Source organism: Etheostoma cragini, chromosome 1 (assembly GCF_013103735.1).
Source record: "Etheostoma cragini isolate CJK2018 chromosome 1, CSU_Ecrag_1.0, whole genome shotgun sequence".
Taxonomy (NCBI): Eukaryota; Metazoa; Chordata; class Actinopteri; order Perciformes; family Percidae; genus Etheostoma; species Etheostoma cragini.
The window spans coordinates 17,264,353-17,287,420 of NC_048407.1; the positions used below are offsets into that span (position 1 = coordinate 17,264,353).

General features: G+C 39.2%; 1 protein-coding gene across 14 annotated transcripts in view; it reads right to left on the reverse strand.

Annotated features, from left to right (window-relative positions):
- tjp1a (tight junction protein 1a) overlaps positions 1-23,068 on the reverse strand; it is a 99,734-nt gene that overhangs the window by 63,179 nt on the left and 13,487 nt on the right. For 13 of the 14 annotated variants that reach the window (XM_034882659.1, XM_034882568.1, XM_034882575.1 and 10 more), the window contains exon 2: positions 22,047-22,260. In XM_034882659.1, coding sequence (XP_034738550.1) covers positions 22,047-22,260 — 214 coding nt within the window. Of the gene's footprint in view, positions 1-3,960; positions 4,071-22,046; positions 22,261-23,068 lie in introns of those variants that run through there. The other variant, XM_034882674.1, reaches the window with a different exon arrangement.

Genomic DNA, 23,068 nt, shown 5'->3' on the forward strand with positions numbered 1-23,068 from the left:
CTCAGTGACTCTTCCCATGGTACTGCCTGTTACCGCTAAATTCCAACAGTACAGTATGAAGCGGCTATTACTGGGAAAAGGAGTGGAAGCAGCAGCAGCTTCCTGGGAAACAGGCACAGGCAGGTTGAGCAGTTCAAGCCGAGAAGTGCTCATCAGACAAAAGCAGCTAGCAGCAGTAATTCTGTCAAAATCCATTACATTAACTCCAGAAGCAAAAGCAGTGGTTAGTTGCTTTGCATTGGCAGACAATATCAGACATTAAATAAGTTAAGGGTCAGTCAGTGAAAACACTCTTTGTGCTCTCTCTACATTCAATAGTTTTTGTAATGATGAAGATGATGCAGTAGATTGAAGGACAAGGAACTGCACTTAACAGCTTACTGTGTATTCAGTCACCTCACCAAACCTTGCGTCGGTGTGAGTTTCAGTAGATAGACACTGTACAGCAGTGTATGCAGCTGGATTTGTAATGAAAATTTGATTTGTAGATTTATGTATGTGTTTGACTTGTAATTACTAAATAACTTTTAAATAATTTGTATGGAATATAACCTAAAATAAATCATTTTTGTCTGTGTTACAAAAAAAACATTTGACCAAGCTTTAGTGCGTGAACACCTCTCAGAACTAAGTCAGGCCCTTCAACTGCACCTTAACCCACCCTGTCCTGACTGAGTGTACAGTATGACATCATATGCTCCACCCATGAAGCCTCAACCCTACAAGAGGAGGTGATGTTGTTTTTTTTTGGTAGAACGGAGGAAGGCGAAGAGGTGGTAGATGGGAACCAGAGCCAGCCAGCCACTCGGAGAGGCGGACGGAGACACGGCAGCCACAGGGGCCGCTTCAAGCCTTGTGGTGATGAGATGCGATGGGACCCGACCCTGCAGAAGCCCCAGCCACTGTGTTAGCTGACTAATCCTCTAGCCGTCCAGTGCCAGGATCCAGACTCATCAGCTTTGGTGTTCTCTTGTCAGATTCATTTTTATAACGTCCTGGTCAATTCTAACCACTAATGCCCAACACAACGGCCCCTAATGCCAAGTGATTATGGAGTGCTGTTTTAGCACATTTGTCGCCTGAAAAGAAAGAAAGGGCCACAAGGCAGTCGGCTGGCTCCCTGGTCAAAGGACCAGCCTGATGAACTCAGCAGAAAGAGAGCGGACCTAAAAGCCAGTCTAAGCCACCTCTCTCAGTGTGGGCACTTTGGGGCCTGAGCTGGGCAGTGGGCAGGGATTTACAGTGCCCTGTTCTACAGCATATAGACTGTTCCTGTGAGCTCATACGTGAGGAGACACTAAATGTGCACATCCAGACATTTCCTGCATGCCGGGCAGAGAGATGCAATGGTGTGTGTTTGATTTTAAAGTTGGTAGAAACACAAGGGTGAACGAGGAAATGTCAAGGAGGCAATAAAATCCAAGGATATAATGGTGATGGTCAAGGGTGTTTAAAAGGAAGGGTATACTGAGAAATATGTGTACAAAAATATTAGGGCTGCAATTTAAGATTATTTTTGATTAACATGACAATTATTTTCTTGAGTATTCCTTTAGTTTATAGCATTTTAAATTTCCTCCTTTGAATATTGTGTTGAGATCAATAGTATAAGACCCAAAGAAATTAAGTTTACAGTCAGAAAAAAAGACAAAAAAGCAGCATATCCTTACAACGGCATTTTGGCTTGAAACTTGAGTAAAACAATTAATTGATAATCACAATAGTTGAATATGCATTTTATGTTGATCAATTAATAATTTTAGCCCTAAATGATTATACAAATTGTTTATCTTTCAACTTTTAACTTTTATAGAAAGAAATACAGAGCACTATCTCAAAGTGCTAAAAGTATATGAGCGTTTGAGTTACCCTCTCTTGTGATCCACACTTGGACGATAAAATACTCGGTGAAAGCAAGGAGAAGTTTCTCATAAAGCCGATGCAAATAAATAGGACGCTATACTTACAAATACTTTAAGATTATAACTATCATAGCCAGACCAATACTAGATTTGTTAGGGCAATACTTACTATCAAATTACAATATTGTGGCAAAGCAAAACTGTAAATGCAGAGTGGGTATGTTGTATTTGACTTTGCTGCACCACTGACTCGGAACAGAGCTTTGTGTAGAGATGTTATCTGCCTCTGTTTGCCTACAGCTCTTGTATCACCTGGGGCCCCCTCAGTTGAACTAGGGCCACTGGCCTTACCATGTGACATGTATGGCAAACAGCAAATGGAAGCAACACTGCTGGGATCCAGCACCAGGGAACACACAGTAAAACACACTGTTCTAACTAATGTGCATACCAAGCAGTCAGTGCAGTAAGGTCCTGCTGTCATGTATATTACAGGTCTTATACACTGCTAAGCCGAGCCAAAGTCAACCACACAGGACAAAGCTGACAAAGCTTGGCTTATTCACATATGATTACAGGTATCATGGCAATGTTAAAAGCCATAGAGAGAAGCTGTTTTACATCAACTCAGTACACACAGTAGCTAGCAAGTAGCTACTAGGAATCTATAAAATAAACGTTTGCAAAATATTGTTGTCCGATGAATATAACGTTTACAGAATTAACTTGTTTAATATTCTTCTTTTAACTGAGAGTATTGATGTGAATAATACTGTTTATGTAAGCATTATGAAAATACATATTGACAGGGATTTTTAGACTGCTATGCTCTTTGTTTTTTCTGAGACAAAAACAAATATTAGCTAAATGAACATATGGACTTGTTGGTGTCCATCCTCTGTATGCAGCTAATGGAACATGCATATCTTTGATTACAGAGGGTATCTGAGGGAACATTATGCAGACCACCGCTATAAGGCTGTAATTAGTTCTGTTGTCATGCTGTTAGTCAGTGTGTAATGTGCAAGAGCAGCAGTCCCACAGGAAGGTCAGACTGTGTGACACACTAGGACTCTGCAGAATGACAGCATTTCATACCAGAATGTATCGGAATCGCAGCAGTTAACCCTAGACTCAGAGATGGAAGCCTAACCTAGCTATTGCAATAGTTTTATGTAAGTTCAAACATTAATCTTCATCTACATTTTTTTATTTTGTCATAAATTTAACCACATTTAACACAATGTATGGTAATCCACTTTGAGGAAAATGATTATATTCAGGTATCTTAAAAAAGTAAGCCTTGTCGCAAATTTACAACAGGAATAGCAAACGGATGAAAATAATCCCCTTTGTATTTATATATAGGTGAGACAACATTCTGCATGGACAAGAATAAATGGATTTTACACATAAATCCCTTCATTGGAAGTTCACACTGAATCACTGAACTGTAGGCATTATATATAGAAGCTTTATAGGACTGGATTGCATGTGAGAAAACTAGACGTTATGCTTTATAGTATGCTAAGTGAAAAACATTTAATTTAATTTATTTAATTGGATTTTTTTGTCAATTACATTTTAGTTTTTATACTTTTTAATTCCTGTAGAGAAATGAGTCTTCATTGGATTCATTAGTGTTAATAAGCTCTACGCTTTCTCCTTACCTAATTTACTGCCCTCATTAAAGCTCAAAACACAGATACGATGACTGTATAATGATGCAAATCAGTCAGCACACAAAATCCTACCTTAAGATCAACACTCAGAAGTAATTTAAATTCAAACTTTAGAGAGGCAGAACACTGACAGTTGCCCTTTTGTAACATTTGTTCAGTGAAGTATAAAAAGGAACAAAATATTCTTCAGTGTTGCAATAGACATCTCCCTCTAAAGAACCTCTACTTTCAGCTTTCTCCAGAAGACCAAACATTTAGACATGGCCAGCATGAAATAAACATATTGATATCAAGTACTGTAATATATCAAGCCGGCAACATAAAACCACTCTGCTAAACAACAACCTTCGAATAAATGCTTTTGATTAGCTGTGTGCTCGTCATACATTATCAAACCGTCGCGCTTGTTCACTCACCACACATGCGTCACGGTCTGATTCCAGCTACATTTGACCCAGAGGGATTCTTTTGCCCGTGTGTGTGTCCCTCCGCATGCACGAGCAGTATGAAAGTGAGTGAATGTGGGGTGATCCTTAGCAGCTCCCGCTGTGGACTGAGAGCAGGACCAACCTGGTGTGACATCTGTAAGGGCCGTGAGATAATCTACATGACACTGCCACTGATCGGACTGGAGATATTGATTTAAAAAGCGGCAGCTCTAAAATTAGATTCCTATGTGTTCTGATTGGGCCAGGAGCATGCACCTCTGTGTTACTATGATCCTATGGACAGAGCTGTGAGTAGTGATCAAGGCTTTGATGGGAACTCCAGCAGTCTTGACTAAAGTCAACCTAACATTGCAGAGGTCCTCTGGCCTGACCTCCTGTCCCCTTCCTCCCTGTGATAATAGAGACATTCCTGAGCTCTTTCCCTGCCTTGCCACAGGCCTCTCCCTTAATTCCAGTGGAGTGTGTGGAATGTTGGACTGGAGAGCCAAGCAGCCAGGCAGCCAGAGGCGAACAGACGAGAGGAAATGAACAACATTAATAAACTCAGGTCTGTTATGGCTCCTGGTGCTTAAAGCACCTGGATGCCCACTGCAGAGTTGACCAGCACATATGCATGCACACAGGCCCATGCAGACACACACACAAGCACGCACACATGCACGCACGCACAGACACACACACATACATTCACACACACACACACACACACGGCGGGGAAGAACATCTGCCATACAATATGCAAATCTGGAGCAAGCCTATCCATATGTAGCTTTGTAGTTGGATTAACTATGTAAGTGAATCAGAGGGCTGGATTACAGGATATGATGGGATCTTTTAAACATGTCATACACAATCAGCTGCATGCACAGTACTTCTTAGGTAAATAGTGTTAATGAATGTCCTTTTTTGTGATTAATAATTTTTCCAATTGTGGTAACAGTACTATTACTACATTTCTAGATGCATAACCTGAATATGGACGCTCTTCTCTGATCTGTAGACTCAAACTAAAATCAAGCCAAATTACAGATTTCAGGAAAGCCGAGGCTGGTCTGTTAATGTCTGGTCAATTTCCCTTGAACAACTAACAGTTGTGTATGAGAAAGACAGACAGAGAGAGAAAGAAAAATAAAGCTACCACAGGCCAGGTGAGCAAAGCACGTGGACGGATAAAATGAGAAGATAAACCAAGAAAAGATCAAAGGGAAAAAGAAAGAGATTTGGCAAACATAAGCTCAAAAAAAGAAAAGGGGGAGCACTCTGTTCTAGACGTTACAGTCAGAGGCAGAGTGATGGGCTGGAAAAAAAGATGAAGGGCAAAACATTTCAGAAAGAGTGATATACTGCACTGCAGCGGGGTCGGACTCAAAGCATTAATCTCTACCACTCCTCCATGCTTCTGGAAATCAATTCTCTCCATTGGGTGCTGCTTTATTTATTGGTTACCATTAGGGATAAACTATCAGTTGCTATGATGACTGAGCTGCTGTCACAGAGAGGGGAAGCTTGGTGGGGCAGTAGGGGTGTCACCAGTCCATCCAGCTGCCTCCCTTGAGAATCACATGAGCAACAACATTCAAGGTTGCACACTTGAATTTAAACGCCCGCATCTAAGAGGGCTGTTATCAGCCCATGGCAATGATGAGATTAGGATTGCAAAGGGGTCAACAATTTCCAGTAAATTACAGGAAACTTTCCGGAAACTTGCCATGGCAAGGTAAGATGGGGAATTTTGGAAACATTCCAATCTGAAAACTTGCATGGGAATTTAAGGAAATTATGTGAATTAATGGGAAATTATAGGAATTAATGCAAATTTAAGAGAATTAACTGGAAATATTGGGTATTTCATGCAAACTTAATCTTATGCAAATATGAATATAAACATTTTGTTGTTGTGTACTAAACAGACAGGCATATATATTAAGGTCGTGGCCGCAATAGCCCTGCACTAGACTAAAGAGTAGCCAAAACCATTGACCTTCAGCTATACAGTATAAAGGTAGCGAGCATGCTGCCTTTGATTTTTCTATGTTATGGTTATATGCTTGATAGGCTAACCATCAAGCGCGGCCTATTGCTTCCAGCCTATGAAGAACAAGTGGGTTAAACAGTTAACACATATAGGTTAATAGCAATGGGTTACGTATTACCCCCACCCCCCCAAAAAAGAAAGAAAACAAACCTCTCGCTTTAAATCAGGTTGTTCCAACCAACATTATGCTGCAAGATGTTGCTACATTTAAGTTCCCTGTCATAGAATACCAGTATTATAACAATCAAAATAATATAAACATCCACTTTATTTCCAGTAATTCCCGTTTACTCCCGTTAATTCCCATGGAAAGTTTTCAACTGCAATAATTCTTCATGGTTTAAAAGTGTTGGGATTTGGAAATGAGGAAGTCAAAATCAGTGTGTTTGTGTGTGTGTGTGTGTGTGTGTGTTTGTGTGTCACTTGCACGATTGTGTGTCTGTTTGCCAGTCTCACTGACAAGAAAGCAGCTCCTCACACAGAGAAGAGACGATTAAAAGCGACAATGTCACAGAGCTGTCATGTTTGCTGTGACTGCACCAACTGACTGTTAGTGCTGCAACCTCTCCTTTGACCTTTTCCAGCACCCACTCAACACATCTCTCTCTCTGCCCAGTTTTTCTCCACCACGCCATCTCTACCTGTTATTGCTTCCCACCTGCTTGGCTCCTTGTCTGTCTGCCAGCCTGCTTCAGGACTAAGGAGGCCAGCCAGCTTTATTAAAAGAAAACAAGCAGGAGAAATAACCAGGGATGTAGGGATATGAGGACAGTTAATCTGCTGGCAACGTCACAGAGGCTCTGAGGAAGCTTCCACTGAAAACAAGCCATATTGTCTGAAGGTGCCTCAATAAACATGGCTCTTCGATAATGGTACTTGGTAAAAGCTAGGAAAAAAAACATGAAACACCACCTTTATTCTTTGCAGCCCTATTGAAGTACCAGCTTGATGATAATGAATAATTATTAAAAGGATGGCACCAGGCAGACTACTTTCAGTTTGTGTAAAAGAAGCAACAGAAAGGCTGCTATACAATAGTAGAGAATAGAATAAAACAGAACTGAAAGGAATAGAGCATTGTTTTTGTCTGAGTCTTTAAGTTTTCTGGCAGGCTCCAAGAAAAGGTGCTGACCCATGGATGACAAAATCCCTATCACCTGACTGATCAGTCATCCCCCACAGCTCTCCTCTCTGCCCCCTTTTTTATTCTTAATGAAATATCTCCAGCTAAGACTTGACCCTGCCTCATAAATATGAGTGGACGTGCTGGGGAGTTCACATCTCCCTTTGTACGTTTCATCAACAAGAACAAAACAGCAGAACATTTTGTACTAGTTGTCCACGCAGTCTTCTTTGGCCGCTCCCAGGGCAAACATCTCTTAACATTTTCATTTCAAGGGGTCATGCTGATGTTTGGCTCCGACAGTAACATTCTTACAACGACTAACCACAGCTGTTTGTTTTAATGCTAAAACTGACTTTCCTACTCATTCACGTCAGCCAGTATATAAGATATGTTAAAATTGTTATATTGCCAAATATTTAACAATCACAGTAAAGTGCAGATGAATCTGTGCCCATCTCTGTCTGATGCTACACAGATCTGCCACTTTGCTTGGCAGTGAGATCCCCAGTGGGCCTTTCTGGAATGTCCATTTCAGTTAATTACATTTTCTGGAATCTGCTTTGCCCATGAAGTCACAGAGGTGGCCACAGTACAAGCATTTGAAGAAGATCTGTCACATGTTTTACTGTAATGAAATATTCATATTACACCCACATATGAAATTATTGTAGATGATTATTCTTATTCAGAGACTGCAGATACTCACCATATGTCCATCAAGAGGAAGAGATTCACCTTAACTCTTAAGTTATGGAAGCTCAGTCAACAAAAGTCTGCATTTATCTCTCTGACTCTTCTTTACCAACTACTCTCTTTTTCTCTGTCCACATCTGAGCAGACTGCTTGGCAATAACTTCAAACATATGTTAGAGATATGAAATGTGTGTAAGAGTGTACAGACAGGTGTGTAACATATGATTATATCCATTTATGCAAACGAGTAAAAGTATACTATCTCATTCAGACAGTTACAGTAAAATGGAGACCAGAGCTGAGGAGGTCAGTGGTCTGCCGTTAAGATGGTTAGTGATGAAACTCTGCCCTCTGCAGGATAAAAGCTCTCATTGAACGGTTTTCCCGACAGGTTGACTGGGGAAGAGCTTCAGTGCTCTTTTAATCCTTTTTCCTTGTAGCAAAAGCACTTAAAGCGGCCACACAAGTGTACTGCAAGAGTAAATACTGTAGTTCTTGTGTTGCTTTCAATATATATATATATATATATATATATATATATATATATATATATATATATATATATATACTGAAGATAAATTACCTCTTCTGAAGAGTCCATCATGTTTTTTCAATCCTCTGTGTCCTCCTTGGCTACTAGCATCTGTGTGGAGGTGGGGTGGGGTCTGTGCGCGATCACGGAAGGCTAGTATTGTGTGGATGCGTCGACGCTGTTGTTATTACTTAGAATTCCTCATGGTGAAGACAGAAACTACGCACTATAGCTTTAATATAACACTCAAACTTAACCCTTCTATTGGGTCAGTGGTAGAGCAGGCGCACATGTACTGAGAGGTTTATGCCTCGGCGCAGAGGTCCAGGGTTTGTATCTGACCTGTGACGATTTCCTGCTTGTCTCCCCCCTTTCTCACTTAAAGGCGGCAAAGCCCAAAAAATTATCTGTAAAAAAGGACAGTTAACTGAAACTTAACTGAAAGAGACTGAGAGGGGACCCCCTACTGCATTCAGTATATTGTAAAAAAAAATAGTATTTACTGGGCCCACAGTAACGTGTAGGGCGGCCCTATTGCCTATTTACATACATTTTTAGTGCATAGGCTATTAAAATAATAATTGTTGGCATGATTTTATAAATCATGTTTTAATGTTATTTTTACATGTGGCACAGTGAATCCTTATTAGCTGTATCTATGGATGGCTATAGTGACATATAGGCCAGTTTCAATATTGTTTTTTTCACCCATAAATAAACTGATTTATCGTAACTAATAATAAGTTGGATTGTGAAAACATTTTCATTTATTTAAACTTTCAAAAAATTTACAATAATTTAGCGGGCCCCCCTGTAGTAACACTGAGGACCCCCCAAGGGTTCACGGACCCTCTGTTAAAGATCTGTTTAAAGTATTGATAAAATGTTTATTTGCTGCTTACAAATGCTAAATAGGGGACTTAAAGTGTTATCATAATACTTAAGTAAATGTAACAGAGAAAAAGACAAAAAGAGACCTTTCACCCCAAGGTCCCAGAGTTCACTTTGCTTTGAAAGTCAATCCGCAAAGAATGCTGACTCATTGTCCGCACACACGCAGGCACGCACACACACACACACACACACACACACACACACACACAGGGCATAGCAAAATTCTGGACCCAGGCATCCACTATGGGCCCTCTTTGCTATTCATTCTAGCATCTTTGTGGGTCCCCTTCGCACATGAGGGCCCGCTCTGCATTCAGATCTTCATTTACAAGCTGTGTGAGGCAACAGTTGCTGAATTAAAGTCTAGGAACCTTAAAGAGTCTTTGACCAGGATATAAGAAACAAAATGATGGATTGTCAATGTTCTGTAATCTCACTATAAGCATTGGCACAAGAGGATGCAGCTTCACTCTCTGTACTCTTTTTATTGCCCTACTACAATACAGACATCTCAGTTGAGGTATTTAGGACAAAATTGTACCAAATGCATGTCAGTGTTGTAATCAGACCTGTTGGAGATCACTAATACAGTTTAGATATGAATCAAGAACTGCAATCATTCCTATGAACAAAAATATACAGCTATTGATGTCCTAAACATATAAAATATCTTAACGCCAGTTTCTTGAAACTAGGTCCCATCCTAGTTACTCAGCAGCAGCACAGGCTATCCCTGCCCTGCTTAATGGATTTGGGCGGAGGGGCCATCAAAACTTTGAGCAGAGTATATCCCTCAGCAGGTAGAATCCTAAAATAGCAACCTGGATCCTAATGGTGCACAACACTGCCCCTGGCTTCTCACAAATCCATTGCACGTACACACAAAGAGACACAGACCCGCACACATGTTTTGGCAGACAGAAGCACGCGCACACACACACACACACACACACACACACACCACACACACACACACACACACACACACACACATGTCAATGCACCCGTCGGCTCTGATTAACCCAATTCATTTTACCTATTTTTTTCTTTCATCATTTGCTTTACTCCTCTCTGTAGACAGACGCCACAAAGCCAAACTGCAGGTTGGCAAGACGACTTCCCCGGGGCCGTCTCACTTTACAAAGTTTCACATTTCTGTTGGTCAATTTAGTTGAGAGGGAAAATAAAAGTCAAACCTGAAATGAGAGCCCCTGGAGGTCCTTGCAAGGAGTGAAAGGTTAGAGAGAGAGAGAAAGATCTTTCTGTACACTTACTGCACTGAGGAGATTGAGATTGTTCAAAGAGGGCAACATATAGGCAATAAAATATACAGGGACAGAGGTAACTGGTCAACTACCAGGGAAATGAAAAAGACATCAAATACTGTAGGAGCATATATTATGTTTAAAATTGGTCATATTACAAAAAATATAATCTGCCATAGACAGAAATAAAGATTCTCTCAACATACTTTCAGCTCAGTAGTAACGTACTATAAAAATAACTAATCTATGTCATTTATAAGTATTTTAAGTATGTGCAAATAGGTTGTCTTTCTGTAAATGCTTTTTTAAATTATTTTTTTTAATATTACTTTTGTTGTTATTCCCTCTTTCCATACAAACGTTTTTTTTTTGGTTTGAATAGTAAACAGTTTGTTTGTTTATTTGGACTTTCCCTCAGTTTTGTGATTCTCTGTTATGAGCTTTGGGACATGTAGCCAATTCATGTGTTTAAAGGTAAAAATCAGTCAGTGGCAGAAGAGATTTCATTTATATCTTCTTTCCCATAGGAAACATATGGCCATGTCAAACAGCAGCTTCATTCATCATAACAAACACTTTGTGCTATCTTAAATCTCTCACTAAAGTGGAATCTGGGATCATGAGCTGCTGAAGACAATAACTTTTCATGTAAATATTGTCACTATGCTTCATTAGATGGCAAGAAGTGATGAGCTTCTATAATAAGAAATCATCTAATATTGGAGATACTGACTTGACAAATGCATTTTGATTGACTAATTTGATGGCCAATACAAATTAAGTCACATTTATCACCAAGAGACTTTTGAATAAGGGTAGAAAGATCTGAAAAAAACTTTGTTGTATTCCGTGAACCTTGAGATGAATTGCTTTTATCATTTGTATTTATATACTGTATATGTATGAATTAATGAAGGTAGTGTCTCGGTTGTTTGTGGTTCAACTCCTTCATTAATTGTTAATTGCAGCCTATAGCTTAAGAACAAAGATGCCTTTTTTTTTTACATATTCTGAATTAAATGGTTGAAATGTTGCTTTTAAATAAACTTAATGCTTACAGTGTGTAAACTGCTTTGTTTTACACCCCCTTCTCTCTGCCTATTTAAATTGCATATACAATGGTGTATATATAGTATGGGACTTACCTTTAACAGTGAGACATACCGCATTATCTTTCACATTCAACAATAATGTCTGGAGTGTCATGATGTCTACAGTGTCTTCTTTAGTGCTACACCCTAAAGGAGGCTGCTTTGAGCTGATACGAGTGGGTTGCTGCCCAGTTCTATTTTTAGTGTAAGACTTTGATATGAAAAATCCATCTAAATAAAGACTTTTTAATTGGTTTGCAAGAAGAGGGCCTTGGACCTTTATTCTCTTTGTAGTATTTGTTCCCTGTCCAAAGAGCACCTTCATCATTTGATTTGAACGTCTGAGCACTACAGACTGTTTTTCTTCCTAAATGTTTTGAGTGTGTTGAATTAAATCAACAAAATATAGCTTAATAGTAACATATTATATAATATGGTAGCTTAAAACAGATGGTTAATGTTAAAGGGACTGTACTTTCAGAACATTATACAACAGCAAACAAGTATTCGCTATGTAAGATATAGTAGAGTAATATTGTCCTGAGCAGAGAATGAAGTCATACTCCCTCTGTGTGTGTTGTAATCAGAGCTTCTCTGTTCTTTGTTTTAATAGCCAGTCCTGCTCGTGAAAAAACGTAGTTATACATGTTATATAAGTGTCAACGGCAGAGCAGAAAATGAGCCCTCTTCTAGACCTAAAATAAAAACGTAACAATACCACACACTACAACTTGCTTTTTCTCTGTTCCCCCTTTAACATGAATCTGTCCATTCACATCACTGTAACCTATGTGTATTATCACCCTAACCTCCCACACCCAGGGTAAAGAAACTGTGTTGCCATGGAAACAGGGAGGGCCTAAATTCTGAGCTGCTGAGAATCCATGCCATCTTGTTAAACAAGGCTGCTGCTGCCGCCACGTGGCACAAGATAAAAGCTGAAGTCATACATTGGTTCAGTCTTCTCTTTCATAAATCTGACACATTTTAAGCATGAGCCAACGACTGTAATGTTCACAACTGACACAACAGGGTTTCCGTCACAGTGCACAAACCACACACAAAAAAAACACTCCACACTACAAGGTGGTGTAATTGCTTTTAAGTGTGATAAATTATTCAGAGCAAAACATTTCACCACTGAGACTTTTTCTAGAAATTGAGCTGGGACCAAAATAGAAATGGATGTGAAAGCAAAGCTAAAATTACATCAACCCACAAGTACTACTGAAAGTCACTGAATACTGAGGAAACACTGTCAGTAGGGCTGGACAATATTTTGATGTATCGATATCGCGATATGAGACTAGATGTTGTCTTAGATTTGGGATAAGTGTTGTCTATACCTCTTTTTACAGGCTACATTACAGTAAAGTGATGTAATTTTCTGAACTTGTCAGACTGTTCTATCATTCACCTTTACCCACTAAGTCATTAAATTATTTCTGGAGAACATTTATCAAAAATCTCATTGTGTAACATTTTGTTAAAGCACCAATAGTCAATCATAAAAATATTGTCGCAATATCGACATTGAGGTATTTTGCCAAGAATATCATGATATTTGATTTTCGCCTAGCCCTAACTGTCAGTCAACCGAGGCTAAACATGTCTACTATATGTCTAATAAGAGAATTACACGCTGCTATGATTGAACCAAAGCTTGCCTGCCACACACGCCTTGAATAGTGAGCTGATCAGGAGAATACTGTATGTTACAGGAAAGCAACACAGGGCCACAGTATATACCCTCCAGTAATTCCTCCATGCCTCCTCTCTGCCCTCCTCCATCCTGCTCTTATATGTCCCTGTTTGAGAATTGCTGACCCACAGACTCCCTAACATGACCAATCAATATCACACGGAGGACAGCCGACCGCTGGACATACCAATATGAAGACACACTTCCTGGAACGTATGCAGCCATGCATCCCTTCATTCAATATCTCTTAATTAAACACACACACAGCATGCACATACACACCCTACAAACCAAGAGTGATTGATTAATTTGATTTAATTTATGTGAACTGTTCCATATGATCCTATGTGAAATAAAAAAGGCTTTCTCACTTACAGGCTGCTGCTGCTGTGGATGTCATAGATCATTGATTAATCTATCTATAGAACCAACATTGATCCTGCCTGCCCTTCCTGCCTGACATTACAGATGCATAATGCCACGGGATGAGCTGACATGAGGGGCAGAGAGCATGTCATTATGCATGATCACTGTGATCAAAACCAAACCCATAGGGAACCTGAAAGCTACAGCTTATATATTGTCTGCTGGTTAATGGTGATTGCAATTAATGAGTGGCTTCATCATCTGTCGCCAATGGCAGGCATGAACATGAATAAAGGATCAATCACAATAAGCTTTAAAAGTAACTGCAAAGTATAAAGTAGAGTGTAAACAGGAATGTAAACCATGGCCTTTACTTTACATTACTATTCCTATACAACTGTAAATTTGGCTTTTTGTATTCCTTCAGTGTGCCGAATGTTACAACAGCATGGATCAGCACAAGCATTACCAAGACGTGCACAAAAAATACATCAAAATGTGCAGAAAAATCAGAAATAGTGTGCTAATACTTTTTTCAGAGATTTGACTAGCGTTTGTTTTACAAAAAATAAGTCAAGAAAGTGTTTGAGCTGTTCCTACTGCCATCTGTTGAGAAGATCCTGCTCGAGACAATAAACATGGAAGGGAGAAGGGTGTTTGCGAGATGGAGATCGGCAAAACACGCCTGGATGCTTACATGGAGCTGTTGCATCTTGCTGGGGTGTACAGATCCTCCCAAACATCCCTATTAGGAGCAAGCTGTCATTCACATGGCCAGACGCTCTTGTCAGTGATTGGGAAAGCAGATAACTCTTGAAACAGAGAATAACTCATGAAGCTCCAAAGTGACATGGTAGCATGAAATATACACTGGCCTGACACAGCATCCCTTACGCTGTAGCCTCATTACAGGATCTGTACACCCCAGCAAGAAGCAACAGCCCCAAGTACGCATCCAAGTGTGTGTTGCCCATGTTCATCCAGCAAACACCCTTCCATGTTGGGTGGATGTTCTCAGTTGGTGCTCTCCCTTGGGTGTGATAAGGGATTGACGACCATTACATTTTTGTTCCTCTTTTTGAGCATCTGTGTCATTTAATTTAATCAATACGAGTCAATTTTGAAACTTAGCTTAGCAAACTAAGACTATTAGCTCCACACAACTCTCAGTATGGTTATGTCCAGAAAGTTGTGTCATCTGGGGACTTTTGCGCACGGAAAGATAAGTACCTCTTCTAAAGAATCCATCATATTTTTGTAATCCTCCGTGTCCTCCTTGGCTGCTAGCAACTGTGTAGGTGAGGGGAGCGGCTGCTGCGCAATCACGGAAGGCTTGTATCGTGTGGACGCGCCAACAGTTTTGTTGTCATTACTTAGAATTCCTCATGAGAACACAAACTAAGCACTATGGCTTTAAGATGAAAGGTCTAGGGTCCCAAAAAAATGACAGGGTTTAAATGCTTATTAATACATAATAAGTTAGCTATGAGGTGAAAAACAATATTGGATGATAATCATAGCTTAATGAGTATTTTGGGATAATTAAATCACAGGTCAAATTTGACCCACTAACACAAAAAATTTGTACCACTTTCTCACATATTGAAAGGATAAACCTGCTCCGTGTCGCATATATTTGACACCACAAACATTAAAATAAAACGCGTTTGGCAGACTTGGACTCATGTTTTTGAATTAAAGAAGGAACTTGAGAGGTATAATAATTAGTACATGAACATGTTTGACCTGTTTAAGATACTGTCTATTCCTCCCTCCTTTACTCACTGTGCCCACATCACTATGGCAACAAGGTCTATCACACACGGATGATAAGTATGAGGATGCTAGAAGCTTAACTCTACTGTGGATTTAATAATTAATTCAGAAATAACCACCGTTGATGCTGTAATACCACATCCAGTCCAGCAATACACACACACACGCACACACACACACACACACACACACACACACGAACACACACGCATACACACACACACACATACATACATACACACACACACACACACACACACACACACACACACACACACACACACACACATAATGTGACTTATGAACCTCAATTATACGGCTTACATAGTACTGGCAAATTTGCAATATTAGCATTTGGTTGTGCACAAAGTTGGCACACTGTCAGAATGTCTTTTACAATTACAATCATTTTTTTTCATAGAGAGTCAAATTACCCCCCCTTCTATGTATGGTAGTCAATGGCAAGATATATTGTGCAAGACGAGAGCTGTAGTACCACTGAGCGGTTTCATACAAAACTAAATGGTACTATGACAAACTGCTATTTATTTGACTTGTATAAATTATCTTTTGAATTCATTGACTTCAAAACTGAACTGAAGCACAGAGTAAACACACTTAGTTATATTCCAACATTAGCAGCAGTAGTAGTAACGGAAACATCAATAGTTGTAGTAGTGGATAAAATGACAGCATTTTGTTTTGCAACAAAACTGTAACGGAAAGTAACAAACACTGTGAAAACTACATTATACACAGAAACAAATTTCCCATATCTCTGTTATTAGTGTAGGTGGTAGCCGCAGGATTTCTCTATTCAGTTTTATCTTTTTCTTTCTTTATATTTTTGCTTTTCATTTCAATATTGTGTCACACATACATATTATGTAAATGCACATCCCAACGTACTAACAATATTTATGTGCAATATACCATATTCTAATGATTTATCATGCTGAGGAAATCAAATTACTCCATTTTAACCTAATAGACAGTATACATGCAGATAGTATGTAACCCGCAATACCATCACACACACTCACCATCACACACATCATTCTTGCTGACAGTTTGCTCTTTTTCTTACATTTTTTAAAATTCTTTTAAACATTGTACCTGACATGATTATTAAATCAATACTAAAAACATACAAACATCTCACATACAACATCCCTGTCTATTGATTTGTATATCCCGTTCAACGTTAATAATAATAACATAGCATTGGTGCTGCCCCTAGAGGCAGACAAAGACAAAGCCGAGCTGTGGTCTAAGATATTGCTTGCTGACTTTATGTACAGCCTTCTCTTTATTGCATCATATATCTCATCTAATGAAGTACTTTGACTTAAATTGATTTAAATAGGGAAACTAACTTCTTTATCTAGCATTTATGGTATCAGTTCAATTTCAAGATTTACTTTTTTATAAGTCTTGTTATTCCTTCAAAGAAGTTGTGGACAAATTTAGCAGTTTTTAGCTTTCCCACACGAAGGATAAGTATGACAATGCCAGAAGCTTAACTCTACTGTGGATTTAATAATTAATTTAGAAATAACCACTGTTGCTGCTGTAATACAACATCCAGTCCCACACACACACACACACACACACGTGCACACACACACGCACACAGACAGACACAGTGGCCTGTTTTAACTCAGGTAGATAAACAACTTATATGTGGAATGCAATTTTGCCCTCTTGTGCCTTGAGAACAAGGGGTGAAGAGAATGAGTTATGAAGTGTGGAGCCTCCTGTCTATCCATGGAAAATATATTCATCTAATCGGAACATCCTGCACCCTGCTGTCAAACCGTTCTCTCATCTCTCATACGGCCATCCATGTCATAACCTCCACTCCTCCCTCACATTCATCACTTCTTTTTGCAACACTTCTTTTTTTTTACTCTCTCTGTCAGTCAGTGTTTGAGTGTTTGATGGCACCCATCAGCCCAGCAGACACCTGAGAAGTCTGCCTCAACACAATTAACAGAAGCTGCAGTAAATGCAACTCAATTTAATAATTACATTAGCTGCTGTTTTTCTGAAACCAATTTTCCACATTTGGTATTTTACAAGATTTCCTTCAACGTTCAATATGTAATTTTCTGCTGCTAGGGGTCTCTCAATCAAATCAATGGATGTAAGCACAGACTTTTGATGACATTGTGACGTGGCATTATGGGAGTTGTAGTTTTCCTTGTTAACACAATTGCCGATAAAAATATAACTGTTCACGAATGGGTTCATACATTACAGTTTTATCCACGTTATGTTTATTCATGTCTTTCTGATAAAATAACTGCAGTTTAGCCCCATTAATTTGCTCCAAAATGCCCAAGGCCTTTTTGGTGCTGACTGCTTGCCACTACGCTTAGATTTATCGCTCCTTTGTTTAATCCTCAAGAAAGTTCCTATGCTTGCTTTTTATCCTGTGAACTCTTTATTTAATGAATAGAATTATCACCAATACATTTTACAGTATTCACCTTTAATGGTCCACAATTCCAAGTTAAGAAATTTCATGTGACCAGGTCTATGACACCCTTCAAAGCCGCCAAAATACATGGTGATTAAACTGAAAATGAGGCCATTTTTTATGAAACACTGTCATCAACTAATCCTAACCTTCATTTGAAACCTTGAAAAATGTGGAACAATGGAAAATTAAAGCCACAGTGCTGCATGATCTATTGGGAATCAAGCCAAAGCTTTGCCTCATCGATCTAACCAAAACAGTGAGTACTTATAGCTCAAGGACTCAGGTCACATTTTACAGCAACACACATGCATACATCTACCCAAGGCCATTGATGTGAGGAATCAATCCTCCAAGATAAAGTACACATTGGCAACTACTTTGCATTAGAAGAGAAATAGAGAAGCCATCGGTCTGTATTGAATAAATAATAAAATCTAAAATCCCTGGTGAGTAGACCCAGTTTAACCACAGATTTCAGATACTCTTCTCCACACCCTTCAAAGTGTTGTTATTGTACATCACACAAACATAGCTTCAAGTGAAAGAAAGAAAACACTGCATTATAAAGTAGATAATTTCTTCCATCTATTATTCATAATCCAGACTTATACTCATGCATATATTGTGAGGGTCCACAGCAGTTTAAGGGAAGAGAAGCTAAAATATTTGTGTAACAAGCTAGGAGCATCCAATACTGTTGCATGGAGCCAGAGCTCAGTAAGACGAAATGGATACTGAGGCCTTTATTTTAATCTGCATCTTCGATATTCTTGATGAAAAAGTAAAGACATGCTTGAGAGTCACATGCAAACTTTGACCTTAACTGAAACATGTATACCATACAACATGTTGTATATGCACTAAGATTTGTAGTTAGTATATAATGTTTTAGTTGGGAGAGAAAGAGTGAGGAGACTGAAAGAAGGACGTTTTACTTCTAAAGGAATTAGCAGGTTCTCTTGAAGCATCACTATGGCAACTCTCACTGCCACAACTCTGGCTTGTCTACAGTGATGCCTGAAATATTTTCTGCTGTATTCATTTCAGTATCTGTTATGTATTCACAGATTAGGAAACGTAAGGCTTATACACAAGCAAGTAACCGCTAAAGAAGCTGTAAAATGTGTACCTATATTTTATCCTCTTTGTACATGCTCCCATTGGCGTATGATTTAGTTTAGGGACATTTGTATAGCACTGTGTTGTTTGTTTGATGTTCATTTTGTCCATATTTATATTGACTTCCTTTGTTTTTATAACATAATATATCCTACTTTGTACAGCACTAGGTTGGTTTTAAATGAGCTCTATAAATAAACTGACTTGACTATATTAAAATTGCTATGTAATAGTTACCTTGCATGGAAGCTGGATTATCATGATATCACAACATCACTGAAGTGACAGGATCACATGTCACACAAAAATCCATCTTGTCAGGCTTCAAGTAATGTGTCCGAACAACAGCGGACCTAACCAATCAGCGTCCGACGAGAAGCTACTGCATCCACAGGCAAGATTTAGGTGTGTTTGACGCATTATTATGGAACCCCCGTAACTTCTAGGAAAGGCCTGCTCTACAAAGCAGCTCTATTGGTTGGGGTGGTTGAGTGGTTTAGGTTAGGATAGCCAATTGTTCAGGGGATAGGACCTGAACAAATAGGGTTACATTACCTTGCGTGAGCACGGACGCTTGGCCAATAGTAGTGAGTGAATGCTATTGTCTTGTCTTATGCATTATAATGTGTGTGTGACGGCCTTTTTAAAACGACAATGGTGGAGGTGATAGACAGATGGTTTATCCAATCCCGTGCCAGGTATTTTTTTGAAATGCCTGCTCTTTTCCAAACAGTTTCCAGTGATGGCTTCTCAGATGGTTCTGTGTTAACAAAACATCAGGCGTCAGGTTAATGTAGGAATGCAACAGCTGTGATTTTATTAATAACTTACATAATCAACAGGTTCGTAACAAGGTGGGTGGGGTTTGATCAGATTCAGATTGGCTTGACGGTGCTGGTAACATAAGCCAACAACCCGACCACTATCATTATGTTTTGAATCATCCAAAACTGTTCTAACAGAGTGTTTATGTAGGACCCCACCACTTATAGAGGAAAGCTGATTGATATTTCAGTATGTAGACAACAACTACAGGCTTGAAATTTAACTTAACTGAAATCACAATATTGAAGTATATTTTCCTATAATAATTCAGCATCGTCGTATTTTTAGCCCTTGCTATTCTGTAGTTGGAAAATGCTTCTCCCACTCAACCCAAAGCGCACTATAGCTGCTACAAGTTTGTCTTTTCTCTGGATGACATACTGTAACACCAAAGTTCATCTCACTTTCATTCACCGTCCGCCTCTTCAATCACGTCTGCAAAGGTAAGAAAATAAAACTGATTTAAGCCAGACGGCTCACTGCCAAGGATTATGGAGCAGACCACTCAAGGTTGTTGAGTGTTGTTGAGGTATTTTCGCCTCTGCCTCAGTTGAAACTGACAGGAAACTTCATGCCAGTAGTCAATCAAATTGATGTGTATGTGTGTATGTATGAATGTGTTGCATCATTCAGGTATGCAATGTTGTGCAGTGTCATCCTTGACTGTCAACCCTACCCTGCGACTTCTTCTTTCCAACTTCAACACTCCTTCATATCAACAAGGGGTTAACTTGTGTGAACTGTAATCATAACGAGTCCCACTCCTGCCCTGACAAAGAGGGGAAGAATAATGACTCCTTACACCAGGCTGCTCTCAATTAAAGCAAGCTAACATTCTGAACACCCAATGAGCCACACACACTTACATCCCCCCCACACACACACACACACACACACACACACACACACACACACACACACACACAGTGCAGACTGCCAACATGGAGAGGAAGGATGAGGGCAGATGAGGAAACATCACACTGTGAACATTTATTAAAGGAGACATCTACAAAGGGTCAAGACATAAAGAAAGTAGTACTGAGTAGTGCAGTGCAGGAGAGAGATTTATGTGTATATGTGTGTCCACTGTGGTCCCATGCCACCAAAAAACAGCCTTACCAAGCATGCATTAGTGGCAGGTTGGCATGCTTTTACACCATAAACCATTGGTTGCTTTCCCAAAAGCCACATCACTCATAAACACACGCACAAATGCACGCAGAGGTACGCACACAAGGCTTGCACACACGCACAAGTATGCATGAGTTGAGAGTGGGCCAAAGGCAGTTCTCAGCTCAATGGACAATCCCAGAGTTATTAAAGGTTTTTAGGCCCAAGCAGCTTACCAAATCATTTATCAGATTAATACTTTTCATGAGAATAAAACCAGTCATAGAGAGAGACATATGGAATGTGTTAAACTGTGCTCATCTGAAAATCAAAGAAATATTGCATAACCAAAGGTCACGATGTGTGTGTGTGTGTGTGTGTGTGTGTGTGTGTGTGTGTGTGTGTGTGTGTGTGTGTGTGTGTGTGTGGTTTTGAGTGTATGTGAGTATGCATGTGAGGTGTGTATTAGTACTGTAGCCTTTGCAAATGTTTAATCCAAATTAAACCATTAGGAGAAAAAAATGTGTTTGTACTTCTGTGACATTTATTCTCCCTTGAAATCACAGTAACTGTAATTTAGTAAATGTAATCACAGCTTATATTTAATGCAGGCCTATAAAACAATGTTGCTACAAAAATTAAACAAAAATTAAAATAACAATAATTTTAGCAAGGATTTTTCCCAGCAAACGCCCTTTACGGTAGTATATGTTATTATTTTAGATGAAATAATAATAAATAAATAAAACCTTGTGTTCTTTCAACATCCTTGTGGTTCATTAGGGGCCACAACACAAACTAGAAAAGAAAATTACAATTACATTTTTCACAAATCATTTTTTGTCATTTTTTAAGCCAAAATGCCAAATATTTGCTGGTCACAGCTTTTGAAATTTGGAGGATTAATAATCAGAAGAACATAATCAGCAGATTAATACGTCTTATACTTTAACTTCTAAGTTGCAACCTTAGTATCCTGCACTCCTCCTATGTGTGTACGTGTTAAGTTGATGTGATCCAGTCGGGAGTCTTACATTGGAGTCGAGCAGATCCATGCTATCCAGGCTCTTGCTGCGGTGAATGCGGCCTTTGATGCGGCGCAGGGAAGGTTTTCCTTGGCTCATGGGCAACGAGAGGGTGGAAGTGGCAGGAATTGCCATAGCACCAGCGCCACCGGTAGCACCGGTAGGCTCCTCTGAACACCCGGGAGCACCTGAGGGGGATGTTTCTCCATCTTGCGGGGTCACCCTGAGAAACAAAGATGATATCAGAAATGATTTTGCAATTGGTCCGCAAAGCAAGATAATACATGATTCTTAGTGATGGAAACAGTGAGGATCTTAATATCTTTCATTTACTGCCACAGCTACACATTGTCTGTCTGAAGTTGCACACATCTTCTCTAAAAAAAACTAATTTCCATGGTCAATATTACAAAAAACAAGTTTCTTTGCAGTAATATAGATGTGTTTACTAGGTTTCTCTTAATCCTACACCCAATTCATTACTGAACTCAGGTTACTGCAGAAAATCAACATTAATCAGGGCATTTAAAGCTTTTTAGCTGCTAAACATTGTAAGTAAATGATTAAGAGCCAGATATTCCCCTTAATAGTTAACAAGCAATGTGCTCAGACTTCAAATGCATGCCAATGTTGCTCTGAATCTGCGGGATGTTTTAATAGGTAACTGGTTATGAACACGTTTGTCATAAGGTGAAATTTTGTCTGCATAGTCTTTACAGCTTTTTGGGGCCAAAAGAATCAGTTAATGAAGATTTAAGTGCACTTATATGTACTGTGTGTCAATTACATGCACCTGTTACATTTTAATCAAAGTTTAATTGATAGTACAAACATATCTGAGACATCAGTGCATGTCTTAAACTCTTGAATGTTTCTTATGTTGTTTAGCTGTGGGCTCAACAACTTGATGTAACCACATTAAACTACACATGATTCACAATGACCATGTTTTCTCTGAAGAACAATCCACACTGCTGGCAGGCACTGCTGCATATCTGAGGGAAAACATAAAAATGACTGGAAGATTTAAG